Genomic DNA, 23966 nt, shown 5'->3' with positions numbered 1-23966 from the left:
AAAATCATTGCTTACATCACTAGCTCAGCCGTATGTATGCACCTCTCCTATTGCCTCCAAAATGACTTTGAAAGGAGTTATTCTGGGATGGTAGTGGGGAAAAAAATAAATTCCATCTGCTCACAACAGATTTCTGACAACAAAAACAAAGACAGTGGCTCAGCACTAGTTAGGAAAAGTTTTAAAATAACTACCTCGCTTCGCTACCAAGCTGAACATGACTGACATGCCGCTTCCCTTCTAAAGAACTCTAAAAAAGTCCCAACTTCTTATTTAGGATTCAGTCATCACCATTCTTTCCTCTCTCTGGTAACATCAATAGGAAATGGCCCTAAGATGAAGGAGGGTTTGGATTAGATATTAGAAAAAAATTATTCTCTACAGGAGAGATGAGGCCTTGGCACGAGTTGCCCAGAGTAGCTGTGGCTGCCCCATCTCTGGCAATGTCCAAGGTCAGGCTAGACAGGGCTTGGAGCACCCTGGGATAGTGCAAGGTATTCCCACTGATGGCAGTGGAATGGAATAATATGATCTTTGACATCCCTTCTAACCCAAACTATTCCATGGTTCTAAAAGCCTGTTTGCACTAACAAGGAATTGTGCACAAAATACTGCTGTGCTTGCCTTAGTTTATTTAAGAAAAAGAGGAAAGGAAAGGAAAAAGTTTTGCCTTGTTGCACTTTCCCATTTAGCTCCCTACATTTTCATTTCATTATCTCTATTCATAACCAATGTGTGTTAAAACACTATTTATAAGAGAAACACCGACCACCTCCAGTCCACACTCTTAAACCTGTAAGGAAAAGTTCACTCCTACCTTAAAATTGCTTAAGCAAATAAATGATACTTCACCGTACCCTATGACTGAGCACTAGGAGAACCACTTATGTGGAGTCCTCCAGAGCAGAAGCCCATAAGGCACTTCACACAGAGTGCTTCCCTCTGGCACGCTCCAACACCAACGCATTGCCCGCACTCAGAAGCATTTCAAGGTGTTGATGTGACTTGGGTGTCTACCAGGCTCTCCTCCTCTTGGATATATTTCTGTTCCAAAGCAACTCTTTGCCCCACTGTGGGGCTGAGAAACACACAGCTGTAGCACAGGTATAACACCGAGGGCAATCTTGATGTCAGCTCTCATTTCAGATATTTAATGCAATAAATACCAAACTTCAGGTCAAAGGAGGAAATTCCAGCTGAATATTTCCCAGGCCTAATCACAGATGCATCAATGCATCATAAGGTCAGTACTTCCTCTCATCTCCTGTGCTTTAAAATTAATCTGTCAGAGGTAATTTATAGCACAAGGAATAAGCAGTGAAGCAATCACAGAGTTAAATTCCTCTCAGATATATGAAAAATCCAAAGGTACCAGGCACTGGACAACAGCTTTCCATTTTGTTCTTATGCTAAAATTATCTATGCAAATGTACAAATAAAAATTCATAGCTTCACGACAAAAATAATTTAAAATATGTCTGCACAACGTTTCCTAGGAAATTTTAAAACTCCCACATCCAGTTACAGAGCCCCTCCGAGTACCTCAAGTATCTGGACTACAAGTGCTTAACCACAGGAGGTTCCCATAGCGCAGGTCATATCAAACCCCTGTTACACCTGAACACACAGAGCTGAAACCACAAAATGTAAACACAATTCCCAAAGCAGAGGGAAAAGTGGTGCCCAGGTCTCAGGAGTGCCCCTGGCTGAGATGAGCTCAGGGAAGAAGGTGAGCTGTCACAGTAGCCTGGGACAGGGACAAGCAAGAACAGGCTGAAGACCTAACTTGTTTTCCCCCTTCATTCTAACTGTGGGAACAGCTGCTCTCTTGCCTGCCAAGAGCTCTGAAGTACTATTCCAAGCTTTTTGCATCTCATTATTTAATTTATTTATTAAAGCCTGATGGGGGAAAAGGGAGGCAAAACTTGCTCAAAACATTTGAGTTTTATTTAGATTAAAACAGGTTGTTCAACTGGCTTAAATGGTTCCACTAATTACAATTTTGTTTAGAAAGAGTAGAAGCAGGTCTCTGTTTTCAGTCCTGCTGCTGCAGAGCTCTTCACTTAGGGGTGAGTTTCTCATCTCAGCAAGTTTAACAAGCAGCGTTTAAAGCACACGGCAATTCCCAAACCATGAAATGGCATTTCCCAGGAAACTAGTCAAGTTAAAATTGAGCTGTAAAATTAAAGCCCCTTTACAGCTCCCCATTAGTTAAATATTACAGGTGAGGAAGCAGCAGCTGGCACAGACGCAGCATGAGCACTGCCCCAGTTAAAGGAAAGCTAATGGGAGTAATAGAATCACAGAATTACTGGGGTTGGAAAAAGACCTCCAGGATCACCCAGTCCAACCTGTGACCCCTCCCTCCCCCCACCTTGTCAAACAGCCAGAACGCCGAGTGCCACATCCAGTCGTTCCTCGGACACCTCCAGGGTAGATGGAGGCTGCACCACCTCCTTGGGCAGCCCTTTGCAAGGCATGATCACCCTTCCCATGAGGAAATTCCTGCTGCTGTCCACCCTGAGGCTCCCCTGGCCCAAGCTGAGGCCGTTCCCTCTCCTCCTGTCCCTGTTCCCTGGGAGCAGAGCCCGATCCCCCCGGCTGTCCCCTCCTGTCAGGGACTGGTGCAGAGCCACAAGGTCCCACTGAGCCTCCTTTTCTCCAGGCTCAGCCCCTTCCCAGCTCCCTCAGGAATTCTCCAGCCCCTTCCCAGCTCCCTCAGGAATTCTCCAGCCCTTTCCCAGCTCCCTCAGGAATTCTCCAGCCCCTTCCCAGCTCCCTCAGGAATTCTCCAGCCCCTGCCCAGCTCCCTCAGGAATTCTCCAGCCCCTTTCCCAGCTCCCTCAGGAATTCTCCAGCCCCTTCCCAGCTCCCTCAGGAATTCTCCACCCCTTTCCCAGCTCCCTCAGGAATTCTCCAGCCCCTTCCCAGCTCCCTTCCCTTCCCTGGACACTCTCCAGCCCCTCCAGGGCTCTCCAGAGCTGCCCCAGCACTGGAAGTGCCCCAGCAGTGCCAACAAGGGGGATGGGCACTGCCCTGATCCTGCTGCCACCCCAGAGCTGGCACAGCCCAGGGGCCACTGGCCCCCTGTCCACCTGGGCTCATTGTCCAGCAGCTGTCACCAGCACTCCCAGTGCCTTTTCCAGCCCCTCTGCCACCTGGAGTGCTCCATGAGGTTCCTGCAATTCAGATGCAGGACTCTGGCCCTGTTGACCCTCAACTCTGTGGTCGCAGCTCATCAGTCCAGCTGCCCAGATGCCTCTGCAGAACTTCCTGCCCTCCAGCAGACTGACACTTCCACAGAATTTTGTGTCATCTGCAAACTTACTAAGGGTGCACTCAATCCCCTCATCCAGATAATCAATAAAATATTAAACAGGACTGGGCCAAGACTGAGCTAATACCTGTTAGTGTCAGCTCAGCTAACCCTGACCCGAACCCTCCAAAGCAAGGAGGACAAGCAGCATTTCAGACATTTGCCATCAACTCCATCACAAATTACATGATTTTTTTTTTTCCCCTCCCCCTCTCCTAAATAACTGTCTGGTATTTTAGAGACAGAAAAGACAAGAATTGATAAATACTGAATGCTCACTTTTAAGATCTGGACCATTAATTTCAAAGTTTAACTCAAGTCACCATTTTCTATGTGTGGGTAACAGCTTTAAGGCTGAATCCAAAAGTCTTTCATGGGCAGCAAACACAGAAAAACCTTGAAAGCCAACAGGGCTTTACAGCAAAGACAATTATTAAACTTGCCCACAGGACCTTTCACAACATCCCCTTTAACATCAGAGGGAAACAGAAGAGTCTTACACAGTTCATACTAAATTTGCTGCTGCTTTGGAACCCAAATAAATTTAGTTACTATGACACATTTGCTATCCCAGTGAGACAGAGGATTTCATGGTGTTAATGTTGGTTCCATAATGACCAATAAGTAATGACCTCACAGACAAAAGCCATGGCTGATGCATTTATTAGGAGTTTGGTCCGAGCTGTCTCTTGCCTGTGATCCTCACTGCTCCATACTGAGCCAAAAAGCAGACATTTTCCCAGGGCTCTCCATCCTCTTTTCTCTGGAGACAAAATTATCTCTACATGAGCAGTGCTGTGACTTGTCAATAAGCACAGGCTGCTCTGCCAGACGAGCCTGGAGACTCCCAGACCTCACCCAGCCACTAATTTGCAGAGCACTTTGCATCCTGCCTATCCCAGTCACGTTTCCACAATTCCCTAACACAGGGGTATTGGGAAGAGGAGGACTTTATGAAAGTCTCAGTGTAGTGAAGCATTACATAAAAATTACATGGTAATACAAAACTTTTGCAAGGTTATTATCAGTAGCCCTTGAGCACTGCATTAAAAACATTCACTTTTTAACCCCCAAACCAAATCAAAGATCATTTATGTAAATAAATGGGGGGAAGAGTAATTTGCAAACATGCCTTGAAATTTTATATAAAAAACTTTAACATCACTTTTACACAGGTTTCACCATTCCACACCAAAAATACAATGTCCCACATGAGGTTTTTATCTGAATTTTTGAAATCATTGAAAGATACAATGGCTGGAATTAGTGATTCGATCCTCTAGGCATAAACTTTATCACATGAACAGTGACTACACATCACACAAGGTACCAAAACTGGGAGAACAGAATTTCCAGCAGAAAGCTGGAAACATAAAACTTTGTGCTTCAAAAAGACAAAAACAAACAAACAAACAAACAAAAAATCACATTGAAAGGAAGAGGAAAAAAAAATTACTTCCTGCAAGTTAATTTTATATAGAGAAGAACATCTAAGAAGCCTTGTGAGGCTCCCAAAGGGTCATGATTGTCAGGATTCATCAACCAGTGGGTTTGGGGTGAACTTCAGCTCACTTCAGCTCCAGACAGAAAGGAGAGGGAGAGACCCGCCCCAGCCAGCTCCGCTGTCAGCGGCTCTCCATGAGAAGTGATAACATACACACATTGTTTTGCTCAAATTGATTCCATTTGAGGCTCGTGTTCTATATTAAGAGTGTGACAAGCCTTTACATATATAGTTAAATTATAATATAAAAGTATTTTTTCCATTTGAGAAGAAGTTGACATGGTGACATTTAAGAAAAAAAGCATCCACCTGCTGGAGAGCAATGTGTAACCAAAAATAATAACAAAAAATATTACTAAAACAACTTAATATGTTTTTAAAGGGAAGATGGCATGACAAAATGTTTTGCAATTACTGACTTCCAGTTTCTAATCTGAATAGATGTCACTGGGTTGTAGAGGGAGAGATGCAGAGGATCATGGAATGACTGGTGCTGGGGTGAATCATCAACATCTCTGGATTGACCGTGAGGACTTGTTCCATTTAAAAATCACCTTCAGTAATTGAAATAGTAATTTCAGTTTAGCACCCATGAAGCACTGTGGAATGAACACCACCAGGTTCTTAAACTGGCAAGAAACAGCTGCAGGCCAAGAGCACTTGCTGATCAACAGGTATAAAAAAGTTAAAGAGAAATGACAGCCAGAGCTCCTAAAACTAAACCAGAAAAATCCTCTTTGCAAACACATGATTAAAAGGAAAACAACTGAGCAGAGATTAATGATGTTACCCAGGAGAACGTCTACCGGGGCTTTGAACCACAGTATCATTTTTCCTTCTCCTCTCTGCCTTTTTCCTTTCCTCGCATCATGCTGACAAGTAACAACCATTCAAAGAACCAATTACTGTTTCTGGGTCTTTTTTTTAATATAACTTCATCTTAACAGGCTTTTTCTGTAAATCCCCACAAGTGCAATACCACCTCAGCCCCATTCTGTCACTTCATTCCCCCTGCTCTGTCTGAATGACGGTGTGACCTCTGCACCCAGGCTCCACAGTGACATCATCAGTGATGTAAGAAGTGTGCATCACTTTTGCCAGGTCTTGAATGAAAACACTAAATCAGGTTCCAGCTCCAACTTCCTACCCTCTTCCTTTCTTTCACAGTGTGAGAAACACTCACTCACCAATAAAATTGAAAGAGAACAAAGTTATTAAGCAAAACTGACTATCAATATAAACATGGCAGGTGAGTCAGGTGCATCTCACTGAGGAGGCACAACCCTCTCCTTAAAACATACAAACCTTTATGGCCTTCCCCAGCCGGGGGGCGTCCCTGTCCCCTCTCTCACTGGCTGGGTATTCAGGAACCTACATTCTTTCTGACCACCTACTGCACTCAAACCAACACCTTCACTCTCCCCTTTCTCTCCTTCCCAACAAACATCAGCTAACTCCCGCTTTTCCTCCCTGCCATGCTCCCTCCCAAGGCCTAGCCTAGTGCTAGCTACATCTTCACCTACATGACTTCAAGTGTACAATCTTATGGCTGAAATAAAACATTATTTTATCTCACAATAGAATCATGAAATGGTTTGGATTGGAAGGGATCTTAAAGTCCAGCAATTCCAAACCCCCACCATGGGCAGGGACACCTTCCACTATTCCAGATTGCTCCAAGCTCCATCCAACCTGACCTTGGACACTTCCAGAGATGGGGCAACCACAGCTTCTCTGGGCAACCAAAAAGCTTCTTCCTTATATCTAACCTAAATCAACGTGGTCTCGGAAGTCATTCCCCCTCAACCTGTCTCTCCAAGTTTACATCTTTCTTCTCAGCTCCTTTCTGCTACTAGAAGGCCACAATTAGGTCACCCCACAGCCTTGCCTTCTCCAGGCTAAATAATCCCAATTCTTTCAGCCTTTCCTCACAGGAGAGCTGCTCCATCCCTCTGACCATCCTGGTGCCTCCTCTGGACTCACTCCAAAAGCTCCAGGTCTTTCCTGTGCTGGGGGCTCAGAGCTGGAGGCAGCTCTGCAATTGAGGTCTCACCTGAGAGGGGCAGAATTGCCCCCCTTGGCCCCTCTTTTAACCCTGATCCTCCTGTTTAAGACCTCACCAACTGCTCTCCTTCCATACCTGTAATATGAGAAGGAGCCTGATTAATTCTATGTCAATAGAAATGGCAGAATGGAAGATAAACTCTGCAGATTTCTGGACTACTGCACCTGAGGTGGAAAGCTCTATATAGGTCACACAGTGCAGTCCAGCTCTGGGTGGTGCCATTGAACCGAAGAGGCTTCAAAGCCCAAATTCTAGTTATTTATCTCTTACAGGTACCTTCATCCTAAATGATGCTTCTAAAACATCCAATACACATATATATTGTATTTTAAATAGTATCACTTACAAATGGCAAATCTATCTAGCAATTTCTGTCTGTGTAGTATCATTCTCTCCTTTAATGCATTCCTAAATTTTGATCTCATGGTCAGAGTGATGGGTCTGAAGATAGCAGATCATCTTTCGCTCCAATTTTTTTAATCACTATTCCACAAACCAAAGACTCAACTAATGTTACTTTCTATGACTAGCTCTTCACCTTCTTCACCCTATTTTTAAAACTGCTCTTAAAAGATTATCCATACAGCTGTGAGAAATCAGGTTGTGATTCATGTCAATCAAATAGCACTCACCTGTCTGTGTGTGTGTGTGAGCAATGTGGACAGAGAACATGGGATTATTATAAAGAAGAGTTTTAAAAATTAGCTAAGTAAGGCATGGAAGTGGGGTTTAACAAGGCAACTATGAAACAGTAGGCTTTTAGCTAACAGTTTGTTTTAACAATAAAATTGTAATTGTTTGCAAGTAATTAAAATTACTAATTAAAAGCTTTAAACTACTTTGTAGTATAAGTTTCAAACTATCCTTTGTAAATTGTCTTTTTGAGTACAGAAGAATTTGTAATCACTTAACAAGGGGAAGTAAAACCAATATGAGCTGAAGATGCTCCTAAAGAGACATTTTTAACATGCTGACTTTGGGTTTTGTAATAACTAAGAAAGGGAGCCCTACAAAAGTCATTTATTGAGACATGCTAAGAGACTTGAAAAATATATGCTGACTAACAAAATATATACGCTTGTTTAAGTAAACTGTATAACCAAAAATAATGCTAAAGGAAAAAGATATTTTCAACAAAGAAGAATAGGAGGCTGGAGAGACATGAGAAGACCATCTCAGACCACCTCGCCGGCAGATCTTCAAAAACCACTTGTGCTGATTATGAAGAAAAGCAAATAGAAAATAACTAAAAATTTGGGGAAGTGAAGTGCCTAGAAGGGTATAAGAGACTACTGCTCAGGAATTGAATTTGTACGTACTCCGGTGCTGGCTTGCCCACTTTTTGCCAAACACAAAATTAATAAATTGCTTAATTTGAAAATGGAATAAAGGAATATGTACCCTCATTTATAACACACCTGCTCAAAGGCAAAATTCAATTACAATTAGATGAAGAAAGTTTTAAAAGCAAATTAAGGATATAGAGGATACAATAAAACTTCTGAAAATCTAATCAAAACATTAAGATTAAAAGAGGATCAATGAAAAAGGCAGAAAACCTCATTTGAACCAGTGAACGTGAATGCCGCCAGTATACAAATAATCATGGACTATTTTAGGGGCAACACAATGCAAATGTTATGACTAGGAGTCCTACACACTCCCTTGGTACACAGAAGTAACACAACATGTACATGTGTCCCATGTTCTCACTTCCAATGCTCGGCATGGGCTCTGCAGTTTAAAAGTCAGCTTGGGAAAGGATTCTCCATTCTCCAAAAGCTTGGGGTGGAAACAGGTCTCTAAAAGCACATTCAGATTGGGAGGTAAAACTCTGATGGCATCAGTCTGACAGTGCCCAGCTTCTCTCTGCAGGGGCTGCAATGTACCTCCTTGTACCCAATCAATTCAGCATCATAGCTGTCACCCACTTCATAAATCAGTCCTGTAATTCTATCCTGAATTATTTCACTTGTAGAGGGAAGTGTTCTATAACCCTTCTGAACTGAAATGTCAACAAAAACACAGCAAACAAGTTAAGGTACAAACCATGACTGTAAAAAAACCAAAATCTAAAAAACCCCCAAACCAGACCAAGTGATGCACAGCAATTTCCCTTCCCCATTCTCAATCCTGTTGCAGTTCATTGCCACTAGTTTGCTGTGGATATCACCAGGAAGCAAGGACAGCAGGGAAGATTGCTGTACTGGTTTTGGCTTTATTTCCACATGCAATCACACAATATCCTGAGTTGGAAGGGACCAACAAGGATCATTGAGTCCAACTCCTGACTCTGTACAGGACACCCCAACAATCCCACCCTGTGCTTGAGCCCGTTGCCCAAATGCTCCTGGAGCTCTGGCAGCCTTGGGACCATGACCATTCCCCAGGGAGCCTGGGCAGTGTCTGACCAACCCCTAGGGGAAGAACCTTTTCCTGATACCCACCTAACCCTCCTTAACACAGCTCCAGCCATTCCCTTGGGTCCTATCTCTCATCACAGAGAGCAGAGAACAGTTCCCTTCAGGGGGAACTCCAATTCACGGTGAGCTCTGATCTCAATCTCCCCTTCTCTTCTGCAGGAATATTTCTGAAGTTGCCTTGGAATAATACTGCAGGTGGCATATTGCCACCATCTACCTTTAGTTCAGTGCCCATTTAGAACAGACACATCCTGTGCAGTCTATGGATAGGGTTCCTCAAAAGGCAACTCATAACAACATTTTATTTACATTTTTAGATCCTAAGCGGGGTTTAATTTCAAAATCCCACACCTGAAAAGCTTGTGTTCAGTTTACTCTACATGTCAGGGAATATATCACACAGCACCAGCAATGTTTTAAGATATTTTACTGTATAATCAGTAAGACCTTTGTTATGAAGATCAGGATGAGATGATACATAAAATACTTCATATTACATATATCAAAACTACTTTGTGCAACTATTCTACTCTGCTGATCTGTCCTTTCTTCGCCTTAGCCCCATTACTTAAATAGAATACCATATATTAAGGAACATAAGAGGCATACACAATAATTACTTTGACTCCACATCTCAGACATCACAGAGTTTTACCTACACTACAAATGTTTTTACACATACTACGTACAGAAGTAGCTGCCAAAAGAAAACCCATAAAGAAAATTTAGAAACCTACCATTCCTACTGTTTTCACTCCTCACAGACGTTACAGTGACACACAAGTCACTGGGGCCAAACTTTTCCAGAGTTTGTTTTTAAAGACCTAATAATGAACATGTACAACTTACAAAAAAAAGCTTATAAAGATGCGAAGTCATTAGAGGAGGACCTCTGTTGAAATGCAAGTCAGTCTTGGTAGAGAGAGATATGTGCATGTGTATGTATTTTACCACATTAAATTATAGCTATCTGGCACTTTTTAAAATTTAATTGGAGATTAAAGGGAAAGCATCTCACACCAAGTCACAGTCCTCACCTGCTGTTAATCTTTAGCAGATCAACAGCCCAGCCCGTCAAAGGGCTTCCAATGCTCAGTTTGACCATCAGGAACGGCACCTTTTAACTGCTCTGATCACATGTTTAAGTCAGGAGAATTTAAAAACTTTCCACAATGCTTTCTGACCTCAAAATGGGGGCTTTTTCTTCTTCAGATATGATAGTTACGACAGATCATCCATAGTGGTTTATCTCCTCCAGCATTGATGGGTAGTAGCCTTCAGCTACCTACTTTCATAATTTCAGTGTGAATTTGCTCCTCCTGGTCACGTCAGTCAAAAAATCCTTATGTTACATGACGCTAAGGAAACATAAATTTCAGTTGCATCTATAGAATACTGCTAATCTCCTTAAACCGGAACAAAAAGATTTCATTCAGTGTAGACAGAAGTTGATTTATTATTTATTGAACTCACTACAGAAAAGCAAGACAGCCTAGAAGCCCAGAGAGCCCCACAAAGCCAAGCCATGAAGGGCTCAGGCTTCTGCAAATTTATAAGTTTAAATCAACACAAAATACATGAAAAATTCAAGTGCAAACAAAAATCAATAGACACACACATAGTTTTCTCCTACAGAGCTGCTTCTTCAAACCACAGGTAAAAGCAAGGAACCCTATGGACACAGGCAGTCAGAGTTGGGGTTGATTCAGCCTAGACAAAACTCCAAGAATAAATTCCAGCACCTTGCAGTACCTAAAAGGGCTCCAAGAAAGCTGAAGAGAGACTTTGGACAAGGCCATGGAATGACAGGACGAGGGGGAATGATGTTCCACTGACTGCGGGCAGGGTTAGATGGAATACTGGGAAGATATTCCTCCCTTTGAGGATGGTGAGCCTCCAGCACAGGTTGTCCAGATCAGCTGTGGCTGCCCCATCCCTGGAAGTGTCCAAGGGAAGGCTAGATGGGGCTTGGAGAAACCTGGGATAGTGGAAGGTACCTCTGCCCTTGCAAAGGGTAGAGCACGACAGGCTCTAAGGTTCCTTCCAACCCAAAACAGTCTGTGTTTCCATGAACTAGATGTATGGAGTCACATCAACCTACAAGAAAATGGGAAAGACCTCCCTCCATGTTCCCTGGGAGAACCTCCAACCCAACCACAGTGCCTGATCTCACTGGCACTGGTGAGCCTCGCGGAGAACCTGTCTTACCACACCTCACTGCTTGAGGAGTCCAGGTCTACAATTACATAGGGTAAACCACTATACTTTCTTGTCTGCACTCATATTTCAATCCCACCTGCCTTGGGATACTGGAAAATCACTGAAATTTAGACAGTGGGAATATAGCAGAGGATGTCTCCTCCAGCACTGTGTCCTATCTAATGCATACACATCTCGCACTGCAAGCAAGGAGAGCTCAGGCACAGAAGCCACTCTGATGCCTCAACCAGCTTTGATCCAATAACACAATTTTCACATAGTGATTTCTTGTCTTTCCATATCACATGACAGATTTCCATAAGTGCTGAATAGAGAAATTAAGATCACATTTAAAGTCCCTCATTTTTGACACACAATATCCTTTTTCATCAGCCTCAGTAAAGATGATTTAGGCATATTTGTAGTAACATTAACCACATTTCTTCTGTAGGGCAGTATTACTCTCAGAATAGACAACTGAATACCAGTTGCCATGCAAAACTGTCATTAAAATATGACTTTCAAACCTCCAAATTCCTACGTAAATAGCATCATCAGCAGAACATCTTTAAACCATATAAATAATTTGTCCTAAGTAATTGATAAGGAAAATCAACCAAGGGGATTAGATGATGAACTGTACTGATTCCTGAAGTCTGTACCCATCTGTTCTCAAGGGAACAGTAAAGGCTATAAAGTCATCTCAGCTTTTCCAGCTGGACCACACATACCTGTTTCTACCAGAAATCCAAATCCCCATCCTCTCACATTTAAACATCACACTTGCACAGAAATTGTTACTGCACCATTCACATAAGGGAATTCTGCCGATACTGACATTTGCCTGCTGTCCCAGAAATTCTCATCAGCTCAGGTACTGAGAAAAGCTGGAAATGATCCACAAATTACTGGTTTACCATGCTTTCAGTAGCTCTGAGTTTTCTTTGGGCTCATCACATAAATTCAGATAAAACAAGTTAACAGACTATCAGCAGTATCCACAAGAAAATTTAAAATTTCATCAATATTAGTATGGTTGTTTCAGAAAAAATGTGCATAGGCAGGAAGTCAAGTCCTGGTTTTGACTTTGAACCACATCAACACCTCCTCAAAATGATTCATCCTCCAGAAGCTGAACAAGGGCATACTTAAATACCCATTACTATTCCCAAAATGAAACCCAGTAACTTTAAAAGAGTCACTGCAACCTGTGCAACCTGTGAGAAAGACACCAACTGACCGAAATTTGAGCTGCCTGTTATGTGTTTCAATGTAATAAATCAATCCCTAAACAAAAGTGCACTAACACACTGTCAAAAACAAGGAGGCAGCAACTATATATAATGCAGATGCAAACAGAGTGTATCTTGAACAACAAATTTCAACTTTTTCTATAAAACTAAAAGCAACTCACCCTACAATTCTGCCTGTTCCTGATCTCTCCTTAAAAAAAATTACAATTAAAATCACCAGTGACCTCAAAACTAATTATTTCTCACTACGTTATCTGGAATTCAATACTTTGCTTCCAGCAAGCCAGCAACCTCAGTGTAAGCTCACTATGTGTTTACAGTATTATACTTCTTTCTAGCAGCACAAAAATCCTTAATAGGAAACAATGCTGGAGTTTTCCCTGTTTTGTTTTTTTCTCTTGTAGCACTGGCCTGTCCAGTCAGGACTTCAGTTCCACACTACTCTGCTACTCAGGTCTTGCAAAGGCTGGAAGTCTTTGCAGCATCACCTTTGATGATTTCACAAAAGATCAAAGTATGTAGCAAGCAGACACCAGAGATCTATGCTCTGAAATCACTATAAAATTAAATTACACTCTCCATTCTGGATTAATGGGAGATTGACTGTGTCAATTAATCATTAAACAGGCAGGTGCACAACTCTGGCCGGAAACATGCTGCACCTTGCTGCAAAAAACCTTCAAAAAACCACCTTGAAAAGTTCACATTCTTGATTGTAACAAGCAATGAAATCTAAAAGCTGTGCTCAGGATAAACCTGTTTCATAGATTTTCCCTAGATAGGGCAATTACATTCAAAGTATCTGGGAGCAGTGCCATGACACCAACACGTGGAAAATGACCAAACAGTGGAAGTAAAGAGATAATGACGCAAGCACAAAGGAACTGAGGGGGAAAAAAAAGCCACTCAATACACAGCTAATCCACTGCAGGAGTAATTTTTTTCATTGCAGTGACTGAAAACTAAACAGCTTTTACTCACAAAGTAATTGGAGACATGGTTATTCCTTCCCTTTATCATGAAATAATATTAAACCCACCTGTATTTTCTGAATGGAAAAATAGCTCTCACTTTCTGTATTTCAGCTTATAAAAGGAGTTTACAAAAAATGCTAATTCATCTGCGCCAAGCTTCTCATCCTTTGAGTAGACAAGCACCACCTTGGAGACAGATATTAAATTTTCAGTCAATACAAACACTAATAAGAAACTCTTCCAAAGAGTGTTTTCTAGCACAACTTTCCTTATTTTGTTTCCTTTCAACTTACAGAAAATAGCAAAGGAAAAAAAAAAAAAAAACCAACGGTTTCTGAAAATCAGGAAACAGAGGGCAAAGGGAAATAAAAAATCTGGGATTTTCACAGCTGTATTTGTACATCCTGCGTAAGTCTATGTAAAGCTGAGCGCTGCTCTATCTAATGGTAAAGGTCATCATGGGTAATTCTTACCCCAAAGAGGATATGTAACACCCTGTACCTACATGAAGCAACAACCCCCTGTTTAAATTTTTGCAACACGCACTGAGCATACCCAAGATGAGTTTGTGTACAGCAATGCTTTTACTTCTGCAGCTGTGAGCCTAGCAGGCACGGCAGGGAATAAAAGGTAGTTCACACATTGGAAAACCCTTAGCTGGAATGCCCAGACCACCTCTGTCAGCATGGTATCCCCTAAACCAGCTTAATTCCACTTCTGCATTTTCAGGGAACTGAAAATTCTGAATCTGGTGATACCGCAGGAAACTTGTTTTACCAAGTGAAGCTACAACCAGAAATGTTATCCAGATCCTGGGGTGCCCAATAAGTACTTCTCACAATCTGTTCTGGAGATCAGCTGCTCCTCTTTAGCAGGAATATCACTCAGTTCGTCTGTAAAAACATTTAAATTCTTCATCATGCAAGATGCACTAAGACGCTATTATCAGCCCAAAAGACAGAGTCCATTTTCTTTAAATTATTCTCCAAATCCCCCACTATGCCATTGTCCCAAATTTAGGCTATCAGATTGCTACATAAAGCTTGTTCTGTGAGCAATTAAGGGCTCTTAACAACCGTAATGATGTCACAACTCTACAACGAGGACAGAGCCCTCACGTTCTGAATATCTCAAGCATTTCTCATTCCTCGAGCCCAAACCGTGCCTGGAATCATCTGTATGCAGGACACATCCACCAAAACCTTGACAAGCAACCTGCCTCCCCATCAAATAAATATTTCTTGTAGGCAAAGGGAAGAAAAGTGACAGTCTCAAGTAGATCTAAAGGAACTTCTGCAAGGATCAGCCATAAACAAAACAAAGGAACAAAAGCAGGAAATAAAAAGCAAACATCGTAACTGCTCCAGTGTTTCGGTGATTAAATGAGTATTTTATTCAAAACCGCGCACAAAAGGAAATTATCATCTCTGTTCATTGCTGCAAAATTGATTACCAGATATTCTAGCCCTGCTTCCAAGATGCTGCAGTGGTTTAATGGGCAGATGTGAGCACATGGCTGTGCAAAAACAAAGAACTGGCATAAAACTGCTGTGGTTTCTCTTACGGTGAATTCCAGTTTGGAGCAGCTCCTCCTCCCCCAAAACTACTTCACTTACAAAATCACATCATTCTCAACCCCATCTTCTGCCTGTTTTACTCTGTTTTTACACTATGCTTTTGTCTTGGTTTAGGGACAAATTTGGGAAAAAAACCCTGAATGGGATCCCTCCGGGAAGCAAACCCAAGTGGCCCCTCCCTCCAACCGGTCTGGTAAAAAAACTCCTTTGGAGAAAAGTGGAGAAAACTATTTTACTTAACAAACAAGGTGCATACAAGTATAAAGAATGAATAATAGGAAACAATAAAACCTCCCGTTCTGGAGTGAGATGGTAAATTGAGAAAGTCCTTGCCGTGGGTGGAGCTCGGCTCTCTCTCAGTCTCTCCTCAGTCCCAGTCCCTCTGGCGCTGCTGGAAAATGCCGAGGTCCAGGCTCCAGTGGGCTGCAGGTGCAGCCCCCAGTGCTCCCCTGGGTTTTCAGTCCAGAGCAGGTTTAAACAGTTCCAAGAAAAAGGAAAAAAAAACAGTCCAGGGAACTTCTCTGCCCTAGCTAGCTGAAACTAACTAAAAGCAAACAGTTCTCTGTCCTGCAGTCTCTCCAAGTCTTTCCAAGCTTCCACTGAACACCACATCCGGAGAAGAATGTGGAGGAGTCAGGCAGTTTTCTCAAAACAAACTCCGCGCTTCTCCTTGCTCTTAGAACCAGTCTTAAAGGTACAGAACTCAATATACAGCACAAACAGAACAGATGATTGGGGATCCAAGCATCATAAAGTCACCCTAGGACAGTTTTAGAAGATGAGATTCAAAAGCTCCTACTTGCTGGGAATATTCTGAGTGCAAGAAAAAAAAAAAGCAAAGCTTGTCCTGGTCAAGAACATAATTACAAGTGCTGTGCTTAGAACCTCAAATCAGAAAAAAATCCTTCAAGGAAACGGTTCAAGAAAAGAGGACCCACGGGTATCCTAAATGAATACAGTAAGACAACAGCTTGGTCAGCAGCAGCATTAGCTAAATATAGAATAGTCAGCATGAATTTCATAGACATTTAAGGCACAGGAATCTCAGAGTTTGAAACTGGTTGCTCACAAAAACTTCTGAGGAGCAAGCCAGGAAAGTCAAATCTATCACATACATTCCAAATATTATTTAAATTTATCAGGACACAGGATAAAAGGATTGCCAGTCCTAGATTTTTTTTTTTTTTTAAATTAAAGAAAGCAACTATTATGTGTGAAAACAGTGCTAATCTCAGTCATTTTTTTGGTATTTCAATGTAAGCTATTAATGTTAAATGCAAATTGATGAAGATAGCAATAAATAGCTGGTTGGACCTGAGCTTATTTTATCAGTTGCCAGGAGAGACTGTGGCTGCCCCATTCCTGGAAGTGCTCAAGGTCAGGTTAGGCAGGGTTTGGAGCAACCTGGTCTAGCGGAAGGTGCCCCTGCCCATGGCAGGGGATTAGAATGAGAAGAGCTTTAAGATTCTTTTCAACCCAAATCATTCTGTGATTCACTTGCATCCAAAACAAAAGGAACAACTGAGACTGAAATACTGGAAAAATCAAGAGAAGTGCCAGACAGCTGCTAAGGAACTCAGGCATGTATTCCGTGATACTTACAGAAACAGAGAAATGAGACAAATGGCGACCACTGCAGATAAGGAGGTGTTTGTAAGTCTAAGTCAGTGATATGTCCCTGGATTTGGCAGGCAGAGGAATGTTATTCTTTATCTGCTCTGCTCCAGGAGGTCTCATGCTCAGACATGCCCAGCAGGAAGACAGGAACAGGACAGGACTTACTCCTCTCTCTCACACACAAAATGTTCAGTAATTCCAACAACTAAAGCTCCAATAGGGAAGGCACTGGATGCGTGTGAAGCAGAGATGATGGGGAGGATCCAGCACAAGCTGGTTTGTCTGACTGCTCTGAATTTTCCACTACTGCCGCCTTACTATAAAGCAGACTGAAAATAAGCAGTGAGCTTATTGCAAACATTAACAAAACCGCCCGCAAGTCAAATATTTATGCTGCTCATTTAGTGCACGGCAAAAACTGCAGAACAACTCAGATATTTCAAAATACTGGATTATTTCACAGGTGAAGTTTTGTTCCTAAAACAAAGTGCTAGTAAAATATGAGATTGTTCAATAAAACAGTGAGAGGAGCAATAACACAGAATTCAAATTAAACATTAGCCATGAGTTTCTCCATGAACAGATAATTTAAACAGAATCAAGGAATGGTTTGGGTGGGAAAGGACCTTAAAGACCATCTAGTCCCCCATCCCTGCCCACGGCAGGGGCATCTTCCACTAGACCAGGTTGCTCCAAGCCACAAGATATATAAAATTTATATATTATATACATGTATGGATAGACAGAAATACAGATATGCACACAAAGATATACACACATACATCCAAGAACTGAATAAATGCATATAACTGTCCTTTTTTTCTTAGTTAAAATTGATGATGTTTAAGTATTTCTTCCTTGAATAGCTTATTCTTTTTTAACAGTGCATAGTGTTTGAGTGAGCCTTTCATTAAGCAGCATGGAAGAGAAGATCATTTTAATGCACAATAATATCCTAATGAAAAGGGAGAAACAGAATGGGGATCAGGAACAAATGCAGCCTCCAGATCTAATTTGAGCACTTAAACAGATTTGATTCAATTTGCCAACATCCTTGGATCTATTAAGCAGCCTCCTGACCTTCCTAAATGTACGAACTGCCTCAGGTAGCTTTTTTAAGACAATAGTTTGTATTTAAGCTTTGGACCAAAAGTTCCTATTTATTTAACAAAGAGAATTGTGACCATTCTTTTCCAGCTCACAGCTCTCTCAGGCTGTGACTTACACAAATCTAGAGATGAAATTCCTCTTCCATGTAATATTCTTTGGCCAAGGACACCCTATTATCACCAAGTCCTTCATACCATTTAATCAGCAATACATAACTGCTCCCACTATATTAATTAAGAGGCAGTTTAAAGGATACACTCTAATCTTTTTTTTACTTTCCAACTGTCAGGTTGCATGGTTAAGTCCTGCTTAGTATTTACCATCTCCCACCACAAAAAAAGTATTACCATGACAGGAGCACCCGCGCCTTTGCACACAAAATCCATACTCCTGGAATCATTTGGTACTTCATTATATAGTCAAAATATTATTTTCAGCTACCTTCATACATCAAACTGCCCATCAGTGAGCCTACACACACAATCCACATACACTGACTGTTCAAGGGGTCAATCATTATCCTGAATTTGTTAATCCAACCCTTTACAATCTCAGGACAATAAATCTACATGAACCAGAGGTCATTTCTTGCCCCGTGCATTACCTGCCTTGTCTGGTGAGGTGTGGCTAAGGGAGCTGGGGAGGCTTATCCTGGAAAATCTCAGGCAGGTTAAAATGAGAAGAGCTCATTCTCACTCACTCTCTAAAACTCCCTGACAGGAGGGTGCAGCCAGGGGGACTTGGGCTCTACTCCCAGGGAACAAGGGACAGGACCAAGAGAAAATGGCCTCAAGCTGCACTTGTGGTGAGGGGTTAGACTGGATACTGGGGAAAATGTGCTCATGGAAAGGTTGGTCAGGCACTGCAACAGGCTGCCCAGGAAAGTGGCTGAGTTCCCATCCCTGGAAGTGTTCAAAAACATGTGGATGTGGTTAGTGGTGGTCTTGGCAGCGCTGGGGAGCAGCTGGACTCGATGATCTTAGAGGGATTCTCCAACCTTAATTCCATCTGCTAATTAGGCAGCTGGCTGACAACTCAGTTTAGGCGGGATAAGAGGTTGTGCCACACTGCAGATAGTGCTTTGAAGAGTCTGTTAACCAAGTGTGCAGCATCTTTTTGATTGTACAATAATCAATGTCGCCAATTTCACTCTCAAGTTCTGAGCTCCCAAGCTCCCACTGCTCCAAATGTTATCTCAGGATGCTGCTGCAACTCCGGGACCAGGGAATTTCTCATCCCTCCCAGCAGAAGCTCCTCTCCTGCCCGAATCATGGCAGCTCAAAGCCCACAGCAGCCTCCAGCCAACCCAGAACCCTCTGCAGGTTTGTACTGAAACAGAAGGCATGAGCACATCAGGCATATTCTGTATTTTCTACTTCACCTTCCATTAACACCAAGATGTTTATCTTTGAACAACTACAGTGATTGGTTCCACATCTTAAAGAAAAGTCACCTGAAGTTCTTCCTAAATCGGCCTTCTACCTCTAAAGAGCACCACCTCTCTGGGGTGTGTTACTTACACATCTAACTGCAGTCTAAAAAAAATATTTCCCAGGGAAAAAGGGAAACAATATTAGCAGACTGCAACTCAATGCTACAATGTTCATCCTTCACTGCAAAGGCAATGAGATGTGAGAGATTAGTAGGTTAGTGAAGCCCAAGGTGTATCTTTACAATGTAAATCAAAACAGTCAAGGCCACAAATATAGTCATCATATACATCTAGATAACATAGGATGATTAACATGTAATGTAATTACATCTCTCAGTCCAGCAGATAAGCACATGGAATATGCTGCACTTAAAAAATAATTTTCACCTGCTCTTCTACTTCCCATTTGTACCGACAGCATTTAATAACACATTAAGTCCTTTAAAGCTAAACACTTGACAACCGTGAACCCCAAAAAAAAAAAAACCTCCTGCAGAGACAATTCTGACAGGAGACAGAGCAAACTCAAGGCATGTGAAAGAAGACACATAACTGCAAAACACTGAACATTGCTTGCTTGCACTTCTCAGAGCTCCAAGTTCAAAAACATTACTAGAAATTTCAACTCCTTAATACTCTAATTAACAGACAAATAAACCATCTACAGATAAAAACATGTGTTATATTTTCAGGCAAAATTTTAGCCTAGGATTATATTGGAGAAAGAAAAAGGACGTTTTACCAAAACAGGCAAGAGGATAAAAAAATGAGGTTCCATTAGCAGCGAATACATACCAACTCTTTTCTTTACTTGGCATTACCATTCAGAAAGAAGCCTCTCAGATACAGTCCCCTTAAACCAAAAATTTCCTGTTTCTCCAAGAAAGGAACAGATATGAGGCTACTCCTTAAAGCTCTCTCTCAGCTAAAAGAAAATGCTTATCATGACAGTGGCAAAAAGACATTAAAATGGCAGATTTGAACTTCCAGGGCTTGCCTAGCCTGGAATTGTTTCCATACAAAACCCCTTTCAAACTATTTGCTCATCTAGAGACTGTCAATAAGTATGAATAAAAAAATTAAAGTCTTTTTCTTCCATGAGTTCAGGTTATACAGACAGTTACCCTCCTCCCAAATCCATAAGGAACATCATCAAAGGGTGCTTGGTACTTTCAGTAGCTCCCCAGGAAAGCAGTCACTGCCTACATCATCCTTCTTTCCCAGGAATGAGCCCTGCCAGGGAATATGCAGACACACAGTGGCTCTCTCACTGCCACAGCTGACAATTCCAAGGCAGGTAACCATCTTACAGAAACCCTTGCCATAACAAAGAAGCCAGGGAGCACTCCTAGCCTATTCCCATGAAGAATTCCATTTTCACATCCAGTGGGATACACTTCAGATACACAACACAAAAAGAACTGGCCCCATCACTGCAAAAACACACTTTCCATCATCACACAGCCCAAAAATCATTGTCCTGTGGTTAGTGTACTGTGCAGACATCCCTCATTCCCCCACGCAGTCGTTTGCACATGGCCTGGACCACTGCAGAGCCAGGGGGTTCCACTCCCCTGCCCAGAGCCCTTCTTTAGCCGTTTTTTTTCCCACAGAAAAAAAAACAACTCAGAAGCAGCAGGACTCTCCCAATACCCTGTTCTGTTCAATCCCCTCCCACTGCCGAGTCTTGTCTCCCCACGAGCCTGGGAGCTTTCTTCCACCAGGCTGCTATTCCCACTGTACCTCCCCAAGCATCAACAGCATTACAGCTCCAGAAGATGAGCCTCACAAATGCCAGCCACTCCCATAAGGATATTGCTTCTTTCCCCTGCACATACCTCTCCTGAAATAACCTTTAACCAAAACCAGCACCTGCTGATCTGTCAAGAGGAGCTTCCTTAACTCCTCCCCAAGCACCTCTAGAGTCTCCACCCAGCCCTAACGCCCACTTGCACGCCCTTCCCCTCCAACCTGTTCTCAGTCTGATCTAGTCCCACCTCCACACTAGTCCTTCTCCCCACGCAGGAACTGGCCCCACCTCCACACAGTCATCCTCTGTTCACTTGCTCCTCACTGCTCCCATCTGCTTCCAACTCCAGCCATATCTACACAAAAAGCCACCTCCATTCATCCACCATCCTAAGACTTCCATTTATACAGTCCCCAAACCTAATTCTACTGCCAAAAAATATCCCTCTACCTACACCCCTCCAGTCCTACTTTCTGTTCAGACCTACTAAAACTTAAACCAAACATTTTCCTGGCTCTGTAATCCATCACACACACAGACCCACACTGATCCAGTGCCCTACAACTATGTCCCTGCTCTTACACAGCCCCTTAGAGTCACAGTTATACCTCTGCAACCCCAGCCAAACGACACCAGAAATTCAGCCTCCTCAGAGGTGCCTCACTGCATTATAAATATCCTGTATTCACCAACCAGGGCACTCAACATCCACCTCCCATTGCTCCCAGACCTCCCTCAGGAAGACCCAACCACTCACCTCCTCTGTGTACCTCCAGAGCTAGCTTTCCACACTGTCACCCCATCACATCCATACTGCTGTCACCCCCAAGCCTGTTTCTGCACACCTACCTCTCCTTCTGCATCTAAATCCCTTTTGTCCCCCTGCATGGCTCCTGCCCAACCCTTTACATCCACATTCCCCTGAATCAGCCCCACACTCACGCCCTCACTGCCCAGAGACCCAGCCCCCATTGTCTCTAAACATGCTCCTATCCTGCCGTAACACCTGCATCCTTACCGTCACCTGGACCTGTCCCTCGCCTTTATTCTCACCTGGACCTGCCTCTCATCTTTACCATCACCTGAGTGTCCCTCACTGTTCCCTTGACCTGCCACTCACCTCTGGTGTCTCTCCCATCTGCCACTCACCTTTAACCTCACCTGGTCCCACCCCTCACCATTACTGTCACACAGCCTTTCCCCTCACACCACGACCCTACTGCCCTCACTCATCCCTGGACCCCCCTCAGCTCCCACCCCCTTTGAGTGCCCAAACCTGCTTCCCGTACTAACCTCCCTATTTCCCTCAAGTACTCCTTCGGGCAACCTGACCCGCGCCACCGAGCCGCTGCTGTGTCCCCTCCCTTCTCCCTTGCCCTGTCTCTCACCCCCACCCCGATGTGGCTGCCACACACTCCCCTCCGTACCCCAAGCCAGCCCGACCCCCATGGACCAAACTAACTCCTCACTCAAACCGGCCCCTCAGCCCTGAACCAACCTTTCATCCCCGTACCCCAAACCTAACCCCTCACTCCTGAACCAGCCCCGAACCCCAAGCCAGTCCTGAACCCCGAACCAACCCCGAACCAGCCCCTCAACGCCCGTCCACACCGACCCCACACGTCCCCGCGCTCCCTCCGCCACCCCAGGGCACGTCCCCGCCCTCCCGCCCCGCGGGGTCTCACCTGAAGCGCCCCCCGCAGTGCTGGCACTGGTCACCCACCCAGCCGGGCTGGCACTCGCACTGCCCGGTGCCCGGCTGGCACCGCCCGCCGTTGGCGCACGGCTTGTCGCATTCCTTGGACACCGCCACCTCCTCGCCGGCGGCGGGGCCCAGCACCCACAGCAGTAGCAGCAGCGCCATCAGCGGCGGCGGCGCCGGTGCCGGTGAGCTGCCGCCCCGCCTGCCCGGTGCCCGCCGCGCCATCTGCGGCCGCTGCCGGGTCGGAGCGGGGCGGGCGGGGGGCGGCGGCACAACGCGGACCATGGGCCGCCGCGGGGCCTGCGCCGAGCCCGCTACGGTGGCCGCGAGTGGGGGGGGAACTGAGGGGGCGGGTCAGTGACGTCACCCCACGGCCATGGCGGCGGGGAGGGGCCAGGGAACCCGTCACGGGATCGGTCCACTAATTACAATTTTGTTTAGAAAGAGTGGAAGCCGGTCTCGGTTTTCGGTCCTGCTGCTGCAGAGCTCTTCACTTAGGGGTGAGTTTCTCATCTCAGCAAGTTTAACAAGCAGCGTTTAAAGCACACGGCAATTCCCAAACCATGAAATGGCATTTCCCAGGAAACTAGTCAAGTTAAAATTGAGCTGTAAAATTAAAGCCCCTTTACAGCTCCCCATTAGTTAAATATTACAGGTGAGGAAGCAGCAGCTGGCACAGACGCAGCATGAGCACTGCCCCAGTTAAAGGAAAGCTAATGGGAGTAATAGAATCACAGAATTACTGGGGTTGGAAAAAGACCTCCAGGATCACCCAGTCCAACCTGTGACCCCTCCCTCCCCCCACCTTGTCAAACAGCCAGAACGCCGAGTGCCACATCCAGTCGTTCCTCGGACACCTCCAGGGTAGATGGAGGCTGCACCACCTCCTTGGGCAGCCCTTTGCAAGGCATGATCACCCTTTCCATGAGGAAATTCCTGCTGCTGTCCACCCTGAGGCTCCCCTGGCCCAAGCTGAGGCCGTTCCCTCTCCTCCTGTCCCTGTTCCCTGGGAGCAGAGCCCGATCCCCCCGGCTGTCCCCTCCT

At 44.0% G+C, this 23966-nt stretch overlaps 1 protein-coding gene across 1 annotated transcript in view; it reads right to left on the bottom strand.

Annotated features, from left to right (window-relative positions):
• ATRN (attractin) overlaps positions 1 to 23147 on the bottom strand; it is a 155986-nt gene extending 132839 nt beyond the window's left edge. Inside the window, exon 1 of the mRNA XM_040063653.2 lies at positions 22906 to 23147. Coding sequence (XP_039919587.1) covers positions 22906 to 23147 — 242 coding nt within the window. The remainder of the gene's footprint in view (positions 1 to 22905) is intronic.
• Positions 23148 to 23966: the final 819 nt, after the last annotated feature.

This window comes from Hirundo rustica, chromosome 5, assembly GCF_015227805.2.
Source record: "Hirundo rustica isolate bHirRus1 chromosome 5, bHirRus1.pri.v3, whole genome shotgun sequence".
Classification (NCBI taxonomy): domain Eukaryota; kingdom Metazoa; phylum Chordata; class Aves; order Passeriformes; family Hirundinidae; genus Hirundo; species Hirundo rustica.
Note: the sequence above shows the minus strand (reverse complement) of the source record. Positions and strands in the feature narration are given on the sequence as shown.